This window comes from Ambystoma mexicanum, chromosome 8 (genome assembly GCF_040938575.1).
Source record: "Ambystoma mexicanum isolate Mex_15411 chromosome 8, UKY_AmexF1_1, whole genome shotgun sequence".
NCBI lineage: Eukaryota > Metazoa > Chordata > Amphibia > Caudata > Ambystomatidae > Ambystoma > Ambystoma mexicanum.
In genome coordinates this window covers 1,388,170,974-1,388,192,368 of record NC_090929.1, presented here as the reverse complement: position 1 = coordinate 1,388,192,368, position 21,395 = coordinate 1,388,170,974, and the positions used below count along the sequence as shown (strand labels likewise).

At 46.7% G+C, this 21,395-nt stretch overlaps 1 protein-coding gene across 1 annotated transcript in view; it reads right to left on the bottom strand.

The window, feature by feature from the left end:
• Positions 1-21,395, bottom strand: part of CPN1 (carboxypeptidase N subunit 1) — a 391,203-nt gene that overhangs the window by 28,487 nt on the left and 341,321 nt on the right. The window contains exon 8 of the mRNA XM_069611516.1: positions 12,330-12,448. Coding sequence (XP_069467617.1) covers positions 12,330-12,448 — 119 coding nt within the window. The remainder of the gene's footprint in view (positions 1-12,329; positions 12,449-21,395) is intronic.

The following is a 21,395-nucleotide window of genomic DNA, read 5'->3' as shown; positions in this document are numbered from 1 at the left end:
GGCTGGGCCCTGGACCGAGGTCACAGAGTGGCCCAGATGCAGGTTTAGTGCAAACTTCAGTGGGGAGTTTAGCAGGTTTAGCAGGGGAGAGGGAGAGAGAAAGCAGAAGCGAAGAGGAAGGTTTTGAGGTCCTTCCGGAACCGGAGATGGTTCTCCTCAAGTTTCAGGGAGGCAGGAAGGCTGTTCCAGAGGGAGGCCCCTGCTGCGGAGAGAGATCTACCCCCAGCTCGTTGCTTCGAGAAGCGGCTGACCATGAGGGAGTTGGAGACGGATGAGCGAAGGGCTCGTGAAGGCAGATATTTAGGAAGAGAGAGTTGAAGGTATTGTGGCCCCAGGCCCCAGAAGGCCTTGTGGACAATGCAGAGGGTTTTGAACTTAATCCTCGCAGCCACTGGGAGCCAGTGAAGAGATTTCAGTCCTGGAGAGATACGGTCCCTGGGCTTGAGGCCAAGGACAAGTCTCGCAGTTCTGTTCTGGATAAGTTGCAGAGGGCGGAGAGTGGAGGCAGGCAGATTAAGATAGAGGCTGTTACAGTAGTCCAGCCTTGAGAGAACCAGGGCTCGGGAGACAGTGAGCTTCTGGGAGAACGAGAGGAAGGGAAGAATACCTCTGAGGGGGTGCAGCTGGTAGTGTGACTTCTTAGAGACGTCAGAAATGTGAGGAGAGAAGGAGAGTGTGGAGTCGAAGATGACCCCGAGGTTTTTAGCTTTGCAGGTAGGGGCAGGAAGAGGGCCAAGGGAGGCCGGCCAGAGAGCTGCAGGAAAGGAGGGAGTGGGTGTGCCGATGAGTAGAATCTCAGTCTTACTGGCGTTAAGGCAGAGGTCATTGGCGGCACACCATTCCTGGATAGCAGACAGACAGTCGGAGATGAGGGAAGGAGAGGAGGAGGCCGAGGGTAGCCTCAAAATGAGCTGGGTATCGTCCGCATAGCACTGAAAGTGGGGGCAGAGAGCGGCGATGCGGTGGGTAAGGAGTGCCAGATACTGATTGAAAAGCCAGGGAGAGAGGTTGGATCCCTGGGGGACACCACAGGTGGAGAAAAAGATGTCAGAGAGGAAGGAGCCCATTTGGACCTGGGAGGGTCGACCGGAAAGGAAAGAGGTCAGCCATGCCAGAGCCTGACCAGTGATACCCAGGTTATCACGGAGACGGTTGAGCAGGATGGCATGGTTGACAGTGTCAAAGGCAGAGGAGAGATCGAGCAGAATGAGAACACAGGGAGTGTTGGAATCGAGGTTCAGGAGCAGGTCCTCACGGATGTTCAGGAGAGCAGTTTCCGTGCTTCTGGCCGCTCTGAAGCCGGATTGATGGTCATGAAGATTACCAACATATTCAGCATGGAGGTTAAGCTGGGAGATGGCCAGTTTCTCCAGGAGCTTGCCCAGGAAGGGAGTAATGGAGATTGGGCGATAGTTGGCCGGGCAGGAGGGGTCGGAAGAGGGTTTCTTGAGGAGGGGGTGCACAAGGGAGTGCTTGAGGGGGGATGGGAAGACTCCAGAGGCGAATGAGTGGTTGCAAAAGTCAGCTAGGGCAGGAGCCAGGGAGTCGATGTGGTCCTTGATGGTTTTGGAGGAACAGGGGTGAACCTGTTTAGACGAGGTTTTCATAGATCGGACTTGTCTGGAAACCTCATCAGCAGAAAAAGGTGGAAAAGCAGAGAAGGAGGGCGGAGGGGCGGCTGCAAGAGAGCAAGAGGAAGAGCAGGGAAGAGAGGGAGGGAGGTGAGAGGAGGAGAGCGAGGACAGGATGTCCTGAGTTTTTGAGATGAAGTGCGAGGCCAGTGCAGTGCAGAGGGCCTGGGAGGGGACAGGAGAGGTAGAGACTGCAGCAGGGTTGGCCAGCTCCTTGCAGATTTTAAAGAGTTCGGCCGAGTTGTTAGATGCCTCAGAGATGCGGGCTTGGATAAGGGCTCTCTTCTTGGTGAGAACGGAGAGCCGGTTTTGCCTTTGGAGCAGGCGGCAGGCCAGTTTGTCAGAGGATGAACATGAAGCACGCCATTTCCTCTCTGCCACCCTGCACTTGCGTTTTAGGGTGACGAGATCCGAGTCATACCAGGAGTTACATTTGGCTTTGGGCTTCAGGCGGATTCTCATGACGGGGGCAAGGATATCGAGAGTATCAGATATAGAGGAATAGAGCATGGAGAGGGCTGCGTCAGGGTGGGAGTCAGCCGAGGGGGGAGAAGGGGCTGAGAAGGTAGCAGCGAAAGCCTCAGCTGACACGCGCTTCATGGGTCGGATGACCGAGAAGGTGGGTGGCAGTGAAGAGGGTGGCTTTGCCTGTGGGGTAGGGAGGGAGAGGTGGGAGGATAGGAGAAAGTGATCGCTCCAAGAGAGAGGAGTGGAGAGAGGGAGGGAGAGGGGAAGGTCAGAAGAGATCAGAGCATCAAGAGTGTGCCCTGCAGAGTGAGTAGGCCCAGACGGGAGAATAGAGAGTGAGAGAGAGTTGCAGAGTTCGCGGAAGAGACCAGTGGGGGGACAGGAGGCATCGAGGTGGATGTTGAAGTCACCGAGAAAGAGGAGTTGGGTGGTTGAGGACAGGAGTGAGGAGGAGAGGTCAGCCCACTCAGAGAGGAAGGAGGAAATTTGACCAGGTGGCCGATAGATAGTAGCCACGGTAAGGGAATGGCTAGGAGAGAGAGAAAGTCGGCAGACAAGACATTCAAAAGAGGAGTAGGTCTGCGTAGGAGTGACAGTGGCAGGAATCCACTCAGGGAAGATAAGGGCAACACCACCCCCTGAACGGTTGGGCCTGGGCACGGAGAGGATCTTGTAGCCGTCAGGTAGGAGTGTGTCAAAGCTGGTGGCAGAGCTGGCAGTGAACCAAGTCTCAGTGAGACCGAGGACGTCGAGGTCCAGTTCCTCAAGAAGGCGACAGATATCAGAGGAGTGCTTGATGGCAGAGCGAGAGTTTAGAGTGGCAATGTGGAGAAGGTTGCCATCCTTGAAAAACTTCCGGGGAGGGGTACAGATCAGAGGTACGCCCTGCGGAGGTGTTAGAGAAGGAGTTGAAGAGGGAGCAAGAGAAGGGGCAGGGAGGGAGGGGAGAGGCAAGGTAGCCGAGGACAGAGGAGGGGGGACAGCGGGAGCGGAGAGGAAGTTGATGAGGCATGGGAAGCGTCTATCAAAGAGGTGAAGGTTGGCCTGAGGGCCTTGGACCAAGACGGTCCCGTTAGCATAGACATTAATGATGGCTTTAGAGGAGTGGAAAGGGGCCAAGAGGACATCCCAACGGGTGCCACCATTTATGGGAGAGGTGGAGAAAGGAGAGAGCACAGCGACCATGTGAAGGGTCCATAGGTCAGGTGAAGGCACGAAAAAGAGAATGTCAGTGAGAGTTTCCTTGGAGCAGGCGCTCGTGTAGGTGTCAGCGATAGGGAGGCCTGGGTTGGAGACCAGGATGTCCTTTTTAAACTTTTTCCTACCGGATTTAGTGAGGAGAGCAGGATAGTCAATGGATAGTTATGTTGTATTTATGGTATTTTTAATGTTTATGTTGTTTAGTGTGAGGGTTAGTTTTGTGAATGCTAGGAGGTTTTCCAATAGGTCTTAGTATAGGTAGGGAATCCCCTGGTAGAGGAGGTTTAGTTAGGATTTCTGTTATCATTTAGTGTGTAATGAAATGGCAAATCCTGAGAAAACGCAATACAGTTGTGAGTCTCACATGACTGACCCCTCATATATGGTGTCAGGAGTGGTATGTGACTCAGCTGATACAAACTGGGGGTTAGAGAGAAGTTGGTTTGCGCCCCATTCTCCTACTCGTGCCACTTGTACTTCCTGTTCATATCCTGGTTCTGATTTCTCCCTCACTAGGGAGGCAAGGAACTGCGAGTCCTTTTCCATTAAAGGAGCCAGGAGAGTTAGAGACATTTCATACGATTAGTGGCCTCTTAAGATACATGTAGGAATTACATTTTTCAAAACTTCGGGCCAAGCCATATTACCTAAAAGATAATGGGATTCATTACGAGGTTGTCGGTAACCCACCGGTGCCACCGGCGGGTTGCTGCCAACTTCGTAACACCGTTTCCACCACCTGACTTCCCGGTGCCTACCGGCTCAGTACGAGTCCCGGTGGCACATGAAGTTAGGTGGTGGAAAATGTTAGTACCCAATTCTGCAGAATCCCATAGGACTCCATGGGAATGGGGATTCGGAAGCACCGGCCCTGTTGCTAACGGTGCCGGTGCTTCCATGACAACTGTGCCTACCGGGGTCACTGCACCCTGTAATGTCAGACCTGCTGGGCGCAGAGGCCCCGAAAAGGACAGTTGTAGTCTGCCGGTCTGGAATGGGCACCCGTACGTTGCTACCGGCAACCTTAATTCCGGAACGGCAGACTTGTAATGAGTCCCAATATGTTGAAGGGAATGTATATCATCTATATTTCCCTGAGAATCATATAATACCCAGTAAAGACAAGTTGATAATGTCTTTGTTGTTAGATGTAGAATTCCCTATTTACATCTCTGCCTATATCATACCAGAGCAAGGACCATTATTTCTAGTGGAGGGGAACTGAAACATATGGTTCTAAATTGTGTTTCTTTGGAACTTTTCAAGACTTTGGTTAAGACATTGTGTTCCTTGGAGAAAATTTACTTTGGGACATTTCCAGGGGATGAGGGGTGGAGAGAGAGGGGGCAAGATCTGCCCAGGACCATGAGAAGTCATCCAAGACACTGGGTGTTTGGTAACCTTTTTATTTATTTTGTAATTGTGTTTTGAATGTTTATGTTGTTCAGTGTAAGGGTTAGTTTTGTGAATTCTAGTAGGTTTTCCCATAGATCTTAGAATAGGTAAGGAATCCCCTCATAGAGTAGGTTTAGTTAGGATTTCTTGTATTATTTTGTGTGTAATAAAATGGCAAATCCTGAGAAAACTCAATACAGTCGTGGGTCTCACATTACTGACCCCTCACAGTATGCAGTGAATTATAGGAATATTCAGTGATTTAAATAGTACTACGTTTCTAATTCGGGACGCACCAATCAGTAACAAAGCAGTCTTTTTGTGTGTTTCTTAATGTTCCATAGAGTGCAGAGCCAGCCCGAGGTATGGGCAGTCTGTGCGGCAGCCCAGGGTCCGGCGGTCATAGGGGCCCCTCAGACACCAGCTGCCTGCCTCCAGCATATAAAGTAATATAATTTTCAAGAGGGCCTGTGCTGCCTCCATGTACGAGACCCCCTGTTTTGTTTATCCAAGTGAGGCAACGTGTCACCTCTCAATCTCCCCGTTTGAGACTCTTGAAACAAATACCACACCTCCCAGCGGCCCACCAGACACTCTGATTCCGTAAGTACTGATTATTACTTTCTTTCTTCAAGCAGAGCATTTAAAGTGGGAGGGCGATTTACAAGTGATGGCTCATTTAAGAGACCATTGTTTTGGACAAGATGCTCTTAACGTTAAGAACTGCAAAGTGCGTTTTTTGTTGTTGTTATTAAGCATACACAAAGCACCAGTTAGCTGCCTAAATCTATGCCCTCCTAAAGGCCAATTAAATCTATCAAACAGAACAGTTTTAAACTGCCTAATGGTCACATGTTTATATTTAACACACCAAAAGCGTTTATTTTAGGTAGAGTGTAACAATTTCCTCACATTGGTCTCATCAGCAGTTGGGCGGTATCCCAGCAGTAAATCTGCTGATATACCGCCCAACGCAATTGCTATTATTGCCATTTGGTCTGGTGGTATTACCGCCGGATCACAAGTGGCAGTGGCGGTGTAAGTCCCCATTTGTTTTGGAGTCCATAGGACTCAATGGGGTATTTTCGGCACAATTACTGCTTAACTAATTGCGCCATGGTAATTGCACCAAAAATGGGTAGAAATTCAGCGCATTCACCTCCAGCTTAGGGCTGGAGGTGGATCCTCCAACTTTCCACCAAACTTTTGATTGGGCGGTGTGGTAATGTGGCGGTAACACTTTTACCGCTGCATTTGTACTGCATCGCCCAACTTCTGGTGAGGCCTATTATCTATAAAGCATTGAAACACAAACAGATAACGTTTTCACGCATTTCCTGTTGTTATGAGTCTTTAAGTCTTGAAAGTACATTTTAAAAATCCACAGGACATTTTTACCTTCTGCTAAATTGCATTCTGGTATTTGCAGTGTTCCATTCAAGGGGGGGAATAATGGCACAATGGTACACTTTTTGCTCAGTATATTTCTATAATGATTTATATATCCGTGTGAGTACTCTACTATTATCTGTGTACTTTTCAAGTTATCTTTACAAAACAGAGTATTGTTGAAAGCCAAAAGTGGGGTCAGGTTACAGTCCTGGAGACTGGATGGGTTATTTTTTCTGACCCATTGTGCTGATTTTCAGGATGGAAGTCGAGGATTCATTATAAATTGTTGGGTTTAAAAGGTGCGCACCTTTTATACTTTGCCAGCACAGTTGTTGGAAATTCTCCTCTGATGATTTTTCCAGGTTGATGAATTTTTTTGAAAGGCACATGCTCATTTGCCAGCATTTTCCTTGTGCACTTTCTTCTATTGGGAAAGGTCAACTAAACTAAATGTGTATATTTCAGTTTAAGATATTTTCATTTACGGTGCATATATTAATTAGTGGCAGCTTTTGAATTTCTCTACAGGGCAGAGATTCACGGGGCAGAGATTCACAAACTGAGTGACGCGAGGGAGCTGTACCTATTCACAGGTCAAAACAACACATTTTACAGCACATTTTGCAGCAGGAATAGGAAGAAAGCCATATGATTTTCAGGAATACACATCTTCACAAAAGTCACCTAACCTGCTGAGTTGTCTTTGCAGCATCTTGCTACAGGATCCCCTGCTTTGACCTGCCCACCCCCTCCAATGAAGGGTCAGGTGGTCCATTCATGAGGCTCCTGTCCCATTTTGAAGTGAGCAGCACTTGGTAATTTTGTAAGATGCATGCTAACATGTCAACAAGAGTGAACCAAGCAGGAGAGGAGACAGAAACCCTGCCACAACCAGTGATTTAGATGAGCATGGCAAGAATAGATGGAACTACACCCTCTGCCCCATGCATATTTTATTGAGCACCCCACTTTTGTTTTAGGACCTGAGCCCTGTAAATGTTGTTAACATTTGTCGACCTGCAAAATCCTGCAACAGACTAAACCGGTCCTGTCTTCCCCATGGCCAATCCCTGCCCTGACATGACATCCTTGAAACCTGCTTGACGTTAATTTCTTTTGGCAGCCAAAATAATCCTTATCTGAAGCTTCTGAAATATGCCATTTCCCGCTCAGAATCAGCAGAATTACCGCCAGTGTTAATTCTGCCGAAATCCCCATGGAGTCCTATGGACTCCAATAAATGGGGACTAACACTGCCTTCCACCACTTGGAATGCAGTGGTAAATCTGCTGGACCAAGTGACCGTAACGGTAATTTTGGATTTACTGCCGGAATACCTCTGGAATACCACCAAACTTGTAATGAGGCCTCATATAAGGTATTAACCTCACGCTGTTTGCTTCTTCAAAAAAAGCCTCATTGCAGATTTTCTCACAGGTAAATATTAACAGTGACAATTCATATACTGGACGTCACAGTTTATTTGTCTTTGCTTGTAAATGAACGTCCTTTGATACCTTTGCGTATGGAAGACTCATTCTACTATCTCTGATGTCACTATTTATGCAAAAAAGGAGGGGGCCACACACCTTTTGCTGCCCAGTGTCCTGTAAATCCTAGGGTCGGCCCTGATAAAGCACACTCTTCCAATGATTGAGAAGGTGCAATAAAGTTAAACAATGGTTGCTTTAGTGCACATGGCCATTTTCTGCCTATGCAGAGGTCCCGAGCTGCAGTCTTTGTGCATTTGCTCAAACACTGCTCAAAGAGACTTCATGAGAGTTGATACCTTTATTTTAGAGTACAGGTCTGCAACCTTTGGCTCTCCAGATGTTTTGGACTACAACTCCAATGAGCCTTCGCTAGCATAGTCAGTAGTGAATTAACATGGGGGTCATCATAGTCCAAAACATCTGGAGAGCCGCAGGTTGCAGACCCCTGATCTTGCGCATAGTTAGTTTTAGCTTTGCACTAATTAAGGTAAATGGGATACAGATTAATTTGTTGTTTAAATTACGTATTTATTTTAACTATGCATATCAGACTTTCCTCACTGCATCTCCCGTTCTCAAGCTTGCACACACAATAATGTCCACTTCCTAGCACATGCACATATCTGCTCCCGCACACGTCCAGGACTGAAGGTCCCACAAGACCCACTCTCCACAATGGTTGCACATTATATGGCCCTCTAGATGGATGTTTTGGACTATATCTCCCTTGTTACCTTACCACTGACTATGCTGGCTACAGATAATGGAAGTTGAATTCCAAAATGTCTGCCGGTTGCTGCATAGTTGCTGATTGTTGTACGCCACCATTGCTGATCTCCGCGGTGTGCAGGTGCGCATGCCAGAGACCACTCAGGATTCTCTGCATGCGTGATGTGAAGGGCAGTGATACTTGGATCCCAGGTTTCCTCACCAGACAGTGCATGCCTACTGATGTATTGAGCTGCATCTGTGATGTGAAGAGACATTAGCATCAAAGGAAAAAGCTGACTCAGCTGTGGAGCTATAAGGCTCTTTCCGGTGTTCATTCTGACCTAATCACAAGGAATTTCATGGTAGTAAATTCAATGCTTTCTTTCTGGGTTTCTTTGGGAGTGATTTATTTTTGAGCTGAAGTACATTGTGTGCCTTTTTGCACAACTGTGCGTCTTTACATGTGTCTGGATGCCGCAGTTCTCGATGGCGCTTGACGTTATGTGATGAGTGTGCGCCTCCTTCGTTCAGTCAGTACTCCTAGTCAGGGTTGGCTGCGCACAATGATTACAACATCTTTTTTTTTTGTTTGAGTTTTGGATTCAGAAATGAGTTATTACCAACAGAGATAACACTGCTACTTTTGGATGCACTGCAACTGTATCACAATTATATTTGTGTGGAAGTCATTAGGGTCCTCCTTGTATGAGCTGATGGAGAAGCATTACATCACACTGGCCGGGCAATTCAAGGAAGTCATGGGCAGGAACTGAACATGCATTGAGATTCTTTAGGATTTTTCATGTGGGGGCTGGAATCATTTGTGTTGCTGCCACCATCTATAACTCTTGGGTTATCCTTCATCGCATGCTGATCCTCTCAACATTTCTCTTGATGAGCAGCTCTAAGACCCTGGGGAAGCTCTAGACTGTGGAAGCAGGGAGTGTTGCCATCATAACTGGAAGTATTTTTCATGCCGCTGAGTATGACTTAGGTGGCACGGAATTCTCATGTCCTGTGACTGCTAGATCCTCGGGGCCCTTCTTGCCAGCAACCCCTGATCTTGGACCCGCTCTTCATTGGGTGTTTAGGATCCATCTTCCCTGGCAACATGGCTTACTTTGTTGGTGTCTGGAGTATCCCCATGGCCTTCTTCCATTAAAAACGTATTTTAACAGTGGCAGACTAGGGCATGATTGGCAGTATTCACAACTGCTTGACTGGAACTACAAAGAAACAGTAACCACTTGTGCAATAGACTTTGTCTGTATTTCTCTAAAACATGCTGTACTGTGTGCTGCATTTACCTTATGTCCTTAACACAACCTTTGCATCTATTACATTTTCTGGATCTCCTAGCGCACTTCCTTCAATAAACTTCCAGAATTCAGAATGTGAAATGTTCTGCTCCTTGTGTCATCCTGGGAGTCTAGACTTGTGATACTCTAGTACTGAGACTCGGATTATCAAATTGACTGTTCTTTTATTTTACCTAGTTGCGGGCTGGCAAATGGTAACGAGGATATCGTTCCCAGCTGACCTGACAATATGTATGTGTTCCTGTTTGTTTAGGTCATTCTTGTTTGCCTTGGTAAGTATGTTAAGGATCGCAGAGAGACAAGCAATGACATGTAGGGGTAACTTTAAGAAAATTGCAAGATTGATAAACTGCTTTGCTGCTTCATTTTGCAACCCATCACTAACATATCTATCAACCCCATGGTACCCTCAAGTCTTTCTTCTTTGAGTTCACTTTTCGGTTCCTCCCCACGTAGGCCCATGTGGTCTACTTGGTTAATTTCACCTTCCAAACCGCTCCAAAGTCCTTGACTCTTGAGTTATCCTCTCATATCCTCTAACTGGATGTTCCCCCTCTATCAATTGGAGACTAACATTCACCTTTTTGAATTGCAGTGTCATCTAACTCCCAGCTTCCAACAGCCAACCCCTTCGCCCTCCAGCTTTCCCTCCGCTGACCTCCTCACTCAGTCCCAAGGCTTGTAATCTTGCTCCAGCTTCAACAGTTCATTGCCTCTACTGCCAAGGATACCAGGATACATCTACTGAATGCATGAGAAATCCGTCCCCACCTCACCCAAACTTTGATTTCCATACGTGCCCACGACCGACTTGACTGTTTTTCTAGTCTCCTTCTGGGAATTACTCTCTTTTGACTACTTTTTAACAAAACAGTAAACTTTACAATTCACACTCTGCACAACCCCTCACATTACTCTAACACCTCTTCCTAACTGCTCCATGTGTGATAGCTCTACATGCACCAGTGTCCAAATTCAAAGTCCTCTTCTTTGTATTTAAATCCTGCCCCCCACCTGCCTAAGTAAATCCTGCTGTACTCCTCACCTTGCGCTTTGCACTCACAAGACCTTCTCCATTTATCTGGCTTTCATCCCAAATGCACTGCCTCCCACTTTCGCTACTTCACCCTTCTTGCTCCCTCCAACTGGAAGTTCTCTTCCCTTGATATTTAGTACATAACCATTGTACAGGTATTGAATACTGAAGACTGCTCGCAAGAAGCAACTCCTGTGAAGGTTGGGGTATCTGTGCGATACCAAGTGGTATCAAGCCTCCATCCCAATTTCCCAACCTTGCCCTCTATGGTGCCTGTGTGAAAATAAATGTAACTAATGCATATGTATTTATTTTATTTATTTTCTCATTTTTTTAAGCGCACAAAACCATTGGGCATCGAGACGCTGTTATAACCAGTTACACTCAAGTTCAGTTATAGATAAAGCAGAATAAATACACAAGTCAGATGGTAGCTTAGGTGAATAGCCAGGTTTTCAGTACCCTTCTAAAGGACCACTAGGATTGTTCAGCTCTTAGGTGGTGTGGGAGAGAGTTCCATTGGTTGGCTGCCACAGAGGGGAAGCTTGCATCCCCGCTTTTCACACATTTGGATTTGGCTTGGACAAGTCTGGGTATAAGCCAGTCTCAGAGGTCTGGTGGACTTGACCTTCATGAATCTTTGAGACTGGAAGAGTGGAGCGGATTTGGACAAGCATCTTTATGTGATGGATAAAGTATTAAAGATGATCCTTTCCTTGACAGGCAGCCAGTAGGCAGGCATTTCTTCTTGCTCTCTTTTAGGAATGTTGTGTGCCGCTCGGATAGCATTGTTCTGGATCACTTGGAGCTTGTGGATGTTGTGCCCGATGTACCGGCAAAGAGAGTTTTGCAGTAGTCTAACCTACCTGCAGTGATAGCTCTGGCAATGATGAGACAGCTGTTTGGGGCCAGGAATGGTTTGGCAGCTGTAATTAAATTGGTAGCGTATGCAGCTGAGGTTGCAATGGCATTGACCTGGCATGTCAAGGAGAGGGCGGCATAAAGATAAACACCTAAGGTCTTCACAGATGAGGAGACATGGATCAGAAGACAGTCAATGCTGAAGTTGGTACATTGGGGGCTGAGATTCTTGATTATAGTTGGTGGCCCTACCATCTGGATCTCTGTCTTTTCACCATTTAGACAGAGGCCATTTGATGCCATCCATGCTTGGATAGACAGGTAGATTGTGTTTAGGGTGTGAGAGTCTTCAAGGTAGCTGCCGAGAGGGGTAGACGAATTTGTGCATCCTAGGCATAGCTTGTGTAAGAAGTTCAGAAGATCATGGAGGGATTTGGTGAATATGTTGTACAGGGTGGGGGAGACACATGACCCTTGGGGGACTCCACATGAAATAGGAGAAGGAAGGGCACAGGCTACTTCAGAGAAGACGGTGATTGATCTGCCAGCCAGAAAGGATGCTACCCAGGACATGGCTTCAGGCAAGAAGTTAGCAGCAGAGGTGAGGTGGTGGCATCGAATTATGTGGTCGACAAAGTCAAAAGCGCTGGAGAGATACAAGAGGTGAAGGAAGGCAGGCTTGCCCTCATCTCTGATAACGTCAAGTTGGATTAGTGTATTGTCAATATGTGATGTTACCAGGCCACCTGCCCCCACCACTGCTATTATATCATGACCACTAATCACTGTGCTGAAAGGACAGCCAAATATCAGAAACACTCACCCGTGTAGGTCCGGCTGGGCCAACAAGTACTTGCAAACTCTCTGATGAATAACCTGGTGCTGTTGCTGTTACACTGTAAGTACCCGGCAACAACAATCGAAAATAATCCCCCATTTCACCTAGACAATGAAAACATAATTCATGTTAAAATGATATTTAAACAGACACCACCTCCCAATATATAGGAGTTCAGCAAACAGCAAATTCCATATTCCTCATTAATGTACCCATGCCATCAGGGGTGTATGGGACCGTACAATTTTGAGGGGGGTGGGTGGGCCAGGGACAAGGAAATCCAGGAGAAATTTCTACTGACACAACCCACCCCAGCACAAACTGACATAAATCTGAGTGATGTCACTTTCAGGCACTCTTTATATATTAGTACATTTCTTTTAAAAAACACCCAATGATGCCAGAGTTACAAATGCGGTTACAATGCAGTTATTTTGACATATTGCATAATCTGTAGAGATGATTTGAAACACATTTGCATGTTTCATACTGACATTTCTTTTACTTAAAACAGTACATAAGGGTGCCACCACGTGAGCGATATTAACACTGTGTTAACATCGGGTTGACTGGAGAGAATATCTTAGCATGCTAAGTCTGAACACTACAATTTAAAGGTAAATGGCCTGCTGGTCAATCTACACGTTTTTAGTATCTCCAAAGATGACCCCTTCTGTGCTTTTCTCTCAGATAGGTGCTGATAACATCTCTGAGAGTTTACCTGTGACCGTCAGACAACACTCACTCAAGTAAAACCATATCTGAACCAGTGCACAGCACCCACACTCAGTAAAGGGGCGTTGCGAACCTCACACATTTCCTCAGTTCCTAGGCAAAATGTACATATTTACACATACACACACTCACCCGCATCACCATCAATATTTTCTGTAACTATAATTTTCTTTGGTGTTATTTTTGGAAGATGTTGTTCTAACATACTGTTGGTGACCCGATTCTGATATCATAAACTGTCTTGCGGGTCAGATGGTTAATTGCAGAGACAAAAGGAGGGTTGTACCTGTTGGGTCTAATTTAATTTCCAATTTTAGACAACCAAAATTTGAAATTTGAATGTGTTTGTTTTGCAAATTAAAACCCTCATAAATAAATGAATGACAGTTGAATAGACAATCAGTGGAAATACATTCTGACCTATTGATAATACATTAGTTTACAAACAAAATTAAAGTTTGAAATATAATAGAAGAATATATATTTTTTTACTGAGTTTGTGTTTAGTTCTCATGATCCATTCAAAGGAACAGGGCACATATTAACTAACAGATATATTTTCGTAGTCGATACTGAATCTAAAACTAATTTTAGTTATATCTAAGGTGGTTCTCCCAGGGGAAAAAAGGGAATGACGAGAGTACCTACCTCTAGGAGTCCTGAGAGAGGGATAATACACCGTACCGCACACACGTGTGAATGCAAAACCAGGGTGTGGGGGGTGGTCTAACACTTGCTTATGGGCTGTCCAGCCCCACTGGGCAGCTGCCCTGTATTTTGCACCAGGTCAAATAAACAGTCACAGCCCGATAAGATTTGGATGGAGTACAGCTCCTTCTTTATATAAACATCTCAAAGAACAATAAACACAATTCAGGATTCACAGGTTATACAGTGGATACTTTACACAGTATTAAAATAGGGGAACAGTCTTATAATATTCTTTTATATTCTTAATATGTCTCCTCTGGGTGTACTTCACATTTATCCCAGTATGACACTGGAGGATAACAATACCCTTCACAATAGGATCCCACTACAAGCTGCTTACAGAGGATTAACTAATGACTTACTACAGTTTCATTTGTACTAAACTCATTTATTTATTTATTTGAATTTATAAAGCGCACAAAGCGGGCCGTGGGCATCGTGGTGCTGTTACAGCAGTGCTTACCTAGTTACAAAGAACATGACAAGAGCACCATTGCCAGACAGGTGCGAAATACAATTGGGCCTCATCACAACCCTGGCGGTAGCCATGCCTGTAAAACAGGCACGGCTGCCGCTGGAGGTGCATTTTTTCCAGCCCCTGGCAATGGGGATGTACAGGGCCATTCCTACCTTGGCGGACCCTGTATGTCCCCATTGCCAGGGTCCGGAATCCATTATTCCCCATTCCCATTGAGCCTGATAGGATGCAGTAAATGACAGAGAGCTGAAACCTCCTCAAGTATGCAAGGTGAGTGACTAAACTACAACACGCACAACCTCAAATGCAGCCTCAGTTCCTCCTGTGAGGGCCAAGGGTGCTGGGGGGTGCTAGGAAGAGAGTATTGGGTGAGCTAATAGAAGAGTTCAGTTTTGAGTGATTTGCGGAAAGCTAGGTAGGATGCCTCATTTTGAACGGTTGTGGGGAGGGCATTCCAGTACTCAAGAGCAAGGAACGTGAAGCAGAACCCTCCTGCTTTGGCCATTTTAAAGGTGGAGACTTTTAACTGTTTGGAGTGGTGTAACCTTTTGGGTCTGGTTGATGTTGCTCTGGTGATTTTCTCCGTCAGATAGGGGGGTGGAGGCCGTGAGTGAAAGACATTACTGGTAGGCTGTTTGACGAGCGCATAATATGTCAATCATAATAACCACAACACTCATTCACCTCTGTGTTACAATGATAAGAGGGATCACTCTAATATGGTACCTGGCCAAACTGCTTTTTTTACTACTTGCGAGTTACTTGTTGGAAAGACTTGCCACTTAAATAAATAACCCTTCTTCACTTCTTGGGGAACATGGGTGAGCGTGGTATTACACATTACACTATTTAGCCTTCTTTCACTTCATTGGGTGCCCACCTGGGAGCGTACCTTGGTCACATTTTTAAATAAACACTTGTAACTTCATAAATGGCATAAGGGAGCGTGATTTGGTCACATTTGTTAAATAAACACTTGTTATTTCATAAGTGGCATATGCGAGCGTGATTTGGTCACGTTAGCTAGATAAACACTTTTTACATCATGAACAACACCTGTGATCGTACCTCGTCACATTTGTTAAATAAACACTTGCTATTTCATAAATGGCACATGCAAGCGTGATTTGGTGACATTTGCTAAATAGACACTTGTTACTTCAGGACACTTCCCCTCACCTGCCGGCGAACATCTAGGCCCCCTTCAGAGGAGCCATCATCCCTCTAGGAGCCCGTATTGGTCGATATGGACCTTATTGTATCTCGGATATCCCTTGAAACCCTCAGAGGAAATCAACTCCATGGATGGGGAGTTCAGTGAACCGATCTGAGGTGCCAAGTCAGGCGGGATGCCTGGGGCGAGCTCTTAGCTGACAAGGGTTTCCCGTCAAGTCTCTCTTCCACTGAACTGCAGTAAGACAGGGAGGGTCTATACCTGCGCCACTGACCCACCAGTCTATTCTAATTTAACCCCCACTCTCTAACTCAGCCTAACCGGGAGCCTGCTGCACACTGAAGTCTCCACAATACCTTGCTATTTCCTATACCCGTTACACTCCCTGATGTTTCTCTTCAGTAATGAAGTAAACAAGAAATTGACATAATCCACCAAAGCGGCTGTAAGAGACGGGAAACACACAATGCTTCCAGCGGGTGGCCACTAAGCAGCCGGCTCAGTATACTTTTCCTCTCCTACCTCCTGTCACTGTGAGGGGACGGGAACACTACCATCAGCTACGACTGACCCATAGACTGCTCAAACCCACGGGCGCTACCAGCCCGAGCTGGGCTGCACACCGCCATCCGGTGTACGCTGCCTCAACCCTGGTAGCAGGGAGAGCGTGGCCCGGCACAGTGTTGCCCTCCGTGAACCTTGTAGGCACGGAGGTCCTGAACACCTTGGATGCTTCTCAGGATGCCTCTCTCTCTCTTTCTCTCTCTCTCTCCTCAGCCTGCGCTGGGCTTCCTATATGTTCAACGCTGGTCCTGTCCACCTGTTCCTCAGTGCGGGGAGACAGTGACAGGATTTCTGACAGAATTGCCTCATCTACGCTCCCAATCCACCTGCGGCCGGCTCATACCAAGTCCTCCCCGGGCCAAGGAAGAGATAAGGCCTGCAGATATAAAAACAGGACTGAACTTTCACTTATGAATCCCCCTTCTTTTTATATAAATAAAATCCTACGCTGAAATGGGTGGGGTTTTACACTCTCCCCCCGGTCCTTCAAAACCATTGTCCCTAACGGTTTACCTCCTCTTTGGGTACATACAATAGCATATACCATTTATCATTCCACAACAGTGGTACATTCCACAAATGTTGTGCATAACATCTTGGATTAATTAGTAACACTGTACAAGTAGTAGGGGATGCCTGAAATCCTCTTCTCATAGCTTACGACTGTTCTCCTGGCGCATCATAACTGTGCATTTTCACTGGCCTTACTTCTCGTTGAGATCGCCGCAGTTCACAAGGTCGCTCTGAATGATCTTCAGATTTATCCTCAGGGAGTTCTACTGACTGAGGTGGCTCCACCTCAGCCTCAGAGCTGATCCGTGACAATTGTTCCACAGACGGTGTTGGGAAGAATTCTAGGACTCCATCTGTGGATAGTTCTCCCTGGTTCTCAGTTTGTCTGAAGAGAGCTGGAGTTGAAACCTCAGGTCCAATCCAATAGGCCATCTCTGAGTCTTCAGAAATATCCTCTCCCTCCTCAGCTATTAGCTTGGATGGCGAGTCAGAGAGCTCAGGTGATAATTCAGAAAGTGTAGGCCCTTCATTCTCCACTGTTTTCTTGTCTTTGGCGTTGGAGGCCACAGACGGTACATTATTTGGTCTATCGGTGAGCAAGGCTTCCACATGGCTTCTGTTCAATGCTGTAGCTTGAGTGCTCCTCTTACTGGGGGAAAAAGAGGTTTCACCGCAGTCGGATCCATCTCCACATCGTCCCCTATAGGCAAGAGGTGATTGCTGTGGAGGGTTTTTACATCCCTTGGGGTGCCTTCTTTTCTAAGTCGTAACACTGGAAAACCGGTCAACTGTCTCTCAATCAGGTATGGATGTGATTCCCATCAATCTGCCTGCTTGTTTTCACCCTTTCTTCCCTAAAGCTTTCATGAGTGCTCAGTCGCCGGGTTGCAAGTGGTGAAACCTGATTCTATCATCATACCTTTTTGAAGCGACCGCAAACATAAATACAATGTTGTGTTAGAAAACGCTGCAGTTTTTCGTTCCAAGTTTCTCAGGCTCCTCTGGCTCGGAGGAGCCTGAGAAACTCGGAAAGAAAAACCGCAGCGTTTTCAAACACAACCGCGTTGTGTTTCTGCCTGCTGTGGCTATCACTTTGGGTCTCCGGTGAGCACCGGAGACCCAAAGTGAAAGCCAAGGCAGGCAGAAACACAACGCGGTTGTGTTTGAAAACGCTGCGGTGTTTCTGCCTACAGCTGATTTCCCATTTGGGGCTCTCGGGCTCCCCACGGGAGCCGGAGGAGCCTGAGTAACTTGGAAAGAAAAACCGCAGCGTTTTCAAACACAACGTTGTATTTATGTTTGCGGTCGCTTCAAAAGCGACCGCAAACATAAATACAACGTTTTTAAAGCTGCGGTTTTATTTCTAAGTTTTTTCCGGGCTCCTCCAGCTAGTGCTTATTTTTTTTAAAAAAAATAAATAGCACTTACCGAGATTCAGCTGCAGCTTTCCTGCTCTGGTCTCTGGTCCCCGTCCTCCGCGTACAGCACCAATGAAGGAAAAGCCACCCAGCGGTAGCTTTTGTTTACTACAGCTGGCTGGCTTTTCCTTCATTAGTGCCGCAAAAGCAAAAGCCAGCACAGGCGGGCATCCATTTCACAAAATGGATGTGCCCATGTGCTTGCTTTTGCGAATTTTGAGCTTGAATAGCTCAAAATTTTACATAGGAAGTTTTTTAAAAAAAAGTGCTAGTATTATTTTTTTAATGTTGCTTATCTATTTTTAAAATAAGATTTTTTACTGGACTATCCCTTTAAAGTCTCGCCCTTGGTCAGAGTGCAACCGAGCCAGCCATCCATAATGCACAAAAAATGTTTCCCAGAGTACTTTTGCTATTGTTGTTGCTTTCTGATTCCTGGTGGGATACACCTGTGCATAGCGGGTAAAGTGGTCGGTCACCAATAGAATGTTCTGAATCCCATTATTATCAATTTCAAGGCTCAGGAAGTCCATACAAACTATGTCCATGGGTCCAAAGCTCTGTAGATGTTGGATGGCTCAATGTTTTTCTAGCGCTGCATCCTGCACAAGTGTGGCAATATTCCTCTACTTCGGGGCCCAAGAGTGGCCAGTAGAATCGACTGGATACTAGTTTGAGTGTCCGTTCCTTTCCCAGATGTCCATTCTGGCCATGGCGAGCGTGCAGAGCTGTAGTGAGCATGTAGTGAGCGGAGTAGCACAAGTTGGTGTATGAGTTTTCCTTGGATCTGGCTCTCCTTATATAATATTCCTTTTTTTAGCACTAGCGTCCTCCATTCCTTGCTATATATCGAGTGATTAGGCAGGTTTTTTTCTGTCCGGCGGCCCTGTTTCACCGGCCTCTTTGCTCTGCAGCACTTCACGTATCTCTGGATCTTGCATTTGACTTTGTCTAAGCTCCGCAAGGTACATGTGCGGCATTTCAGGGGTGGCCAGACTGGTGGCATCGCAGTAACTGACAGGGATTCCCTGTTCTGTTTCTCCTAGGCAATCAATGCAGCGTCGTATTCGGTTGTCGGACACACACCCTTCTTGCAAATGTCCTTCACCGTGACTACTGAGGCTGTCTCAAAAGGGATGTACTCTGAGGGATCATCAGCTGGGGGCCTTCTGGACAAAGCATCTGCGTCCACATGACTGACTCCAAGACGATATTGTAACTGCAAGTTGTACATAGACAGTGCGGCCTGCCAGCGATGGCTAGTGGTATCTAATTTGGCAGTTTTGAGGATATATGTGAGAGGATTGTTATCCGTCCTCACTATGAAAGTAGCTCCATAAAGATAGTCATGCAATTTTTTCGGATATGGTCCATTTCAGGGCTAGAACCCCATCTTCTGAGCGGGGTAGTTCATTTCAGACAAGCTCAGTCAACGACTGGCAAAAGCTACAGGCCGGGTGGTACATTGCTGTTCTTGATAAAGTACGGCTCCCAACCCATCCAAACTGGCATCCACATGTAAAATGTAGGGCAGCATATGCCAGTACGGGCGCACCCATAAGAGTTTGATTTAACTGAACAAAGGCCTGCTCACACTTCCCACTCCAGCGTGGGCCAAAACTGTCCTTGGGGTGGTGTTGGAGTGCTGACAGCGTTCCCTTATTTACCTCCCTCTTCCATGGAGCCGGATAACCCTTTGTCAATTCAGTGAGGGGTCGGGCTATTTTGGCGAAGCTGGGCACGAACCTGCGGTAGTAATTACAGAAACCCAAGAAGCTTCACAGTTCTTGTAGATTATGTGGCCGGGGTCAAGTTTCAAGGGCTTCAATCTTATCAGGATCCACTCTCACTCCTTCCTCGGACACCACATGGCCAATGTATTTCACACTGTTGTGGCAGAACTGGCATTTTTCCAAGGAAACATTTAGCACTTGCTGTTGCAGACGGTCCAAAACGTTCAGTCGCCATTGATGATGCTCTTCTAGAGTGCTCTCAAACACAATCACATTGTCTAGGTAGACTAGTACTTCAAGAAAATGCATATCCCCTACTCTCTTCTCCATCAGGTGTTGAAATGTGGCAGGCGCCCCAGATATACCTTGAGGCATACAAGTGAACTGGTAAAACCCCAAGGGGCATATGAAAGCCGTCTTCTCTTTATCCTCAGGTAGCATTGGAATCTGATCATATCCACTCCTTAGGTCCAAAACCGAGAACCACTTGCTCCCAACCAAACAATCCAGGGGCTCATCCACCCTGGGAGTAGTGTATTTATTGTGTACCGTCCTGCTACTCAATCGTCAGTAGTCAATGCATAGACGCACATCGTTGTTCCTTTCCTGTCAACCACAATTGGTGACGCGTATGGGTTCCTCGACTCCTGGATAACCCCTGCTTGCAATAGCTCTTCAAGATGGCACAGCAGGTCCTCCACATCAGCCGGAGCTAGTCTTCGTGACCTTTCTCGAAAAGGGGTGGTATCATTCAATCGTATTTGGTGTTGCACTCCCTTGGCTTCTACCAAGTCCCAGTCCCTGGTCGAAAACACATCGGCCCGCAGGGTCAATTGGTCTTGTAGATGATCGTTTTCCCTGTCAGACAATGGTGAGTCTTCAAAGTATATGGCACTTCTATCCAAAGGAGGGTATAGGTCCCTGGTTCCAGCCGCCTGTGCCACCGATTCAGCAAGGTGAAGTTGGGCGATTGTCTGCCCCCCTGGGAGGTGTACTGTTTTTTCAGTGATGTTAGTGATAGGGACTCCAATGTGAGTCACCCCCTTCCCAGTATCTCTAACTAAGGTTCGCTGGACCAATAGTCCACCCGGCAGTTCTTCTCCTTCGAGCGCCTCCATCACCAGTCTCTGGCACCTGTATGCCTCTTGAAGCTGTACTTTGCTCAGCACAATCACCGTCTGACCTGGCAGTATGTCCAGCTGACTATGGTTGGTGGTGGCTAACATCTCCCACTGGCCCATCAGTACGTGTTTTTTTTTTCTCTTAGCTTCGCTTGAGATATGCCTGTCTCTACTCCTCCTCTCTGGTGGGTCAAATGCAATATCTGTTCAATTCGCATTACAAATTCAGATAACTTCTCCCCCTGCTTCAATGAAGAGGTAGGAAATTCATCAGCACATTCTCCCTTGTTTCGGTGATGCCAAACGCTCCTTCTAGTGCACCTATCACTTGCATGGAGGTGTGGTCATGGTTTTGTGTGTGCAGGGACTGTACCGTCTGTAATGCTGGACTTCGTAAGGCCTCTATCACCCGCCTTCTCTTTTCTTGGTCTGACACTTTCCAATCCTGGAGCATAAGCTGAGTGAGATCGGCCAATTCTTCATAGCTTTCTTCTCCTTTGGGCACTGGCCGTTCACCTGAAAAAAGGCCATAGCCGTGTGTAGGCTCCCTGTTCACTGAGTACTGGTGGTGGGGCTTGTCTCTCCATAGTTACTTTAACAGCTT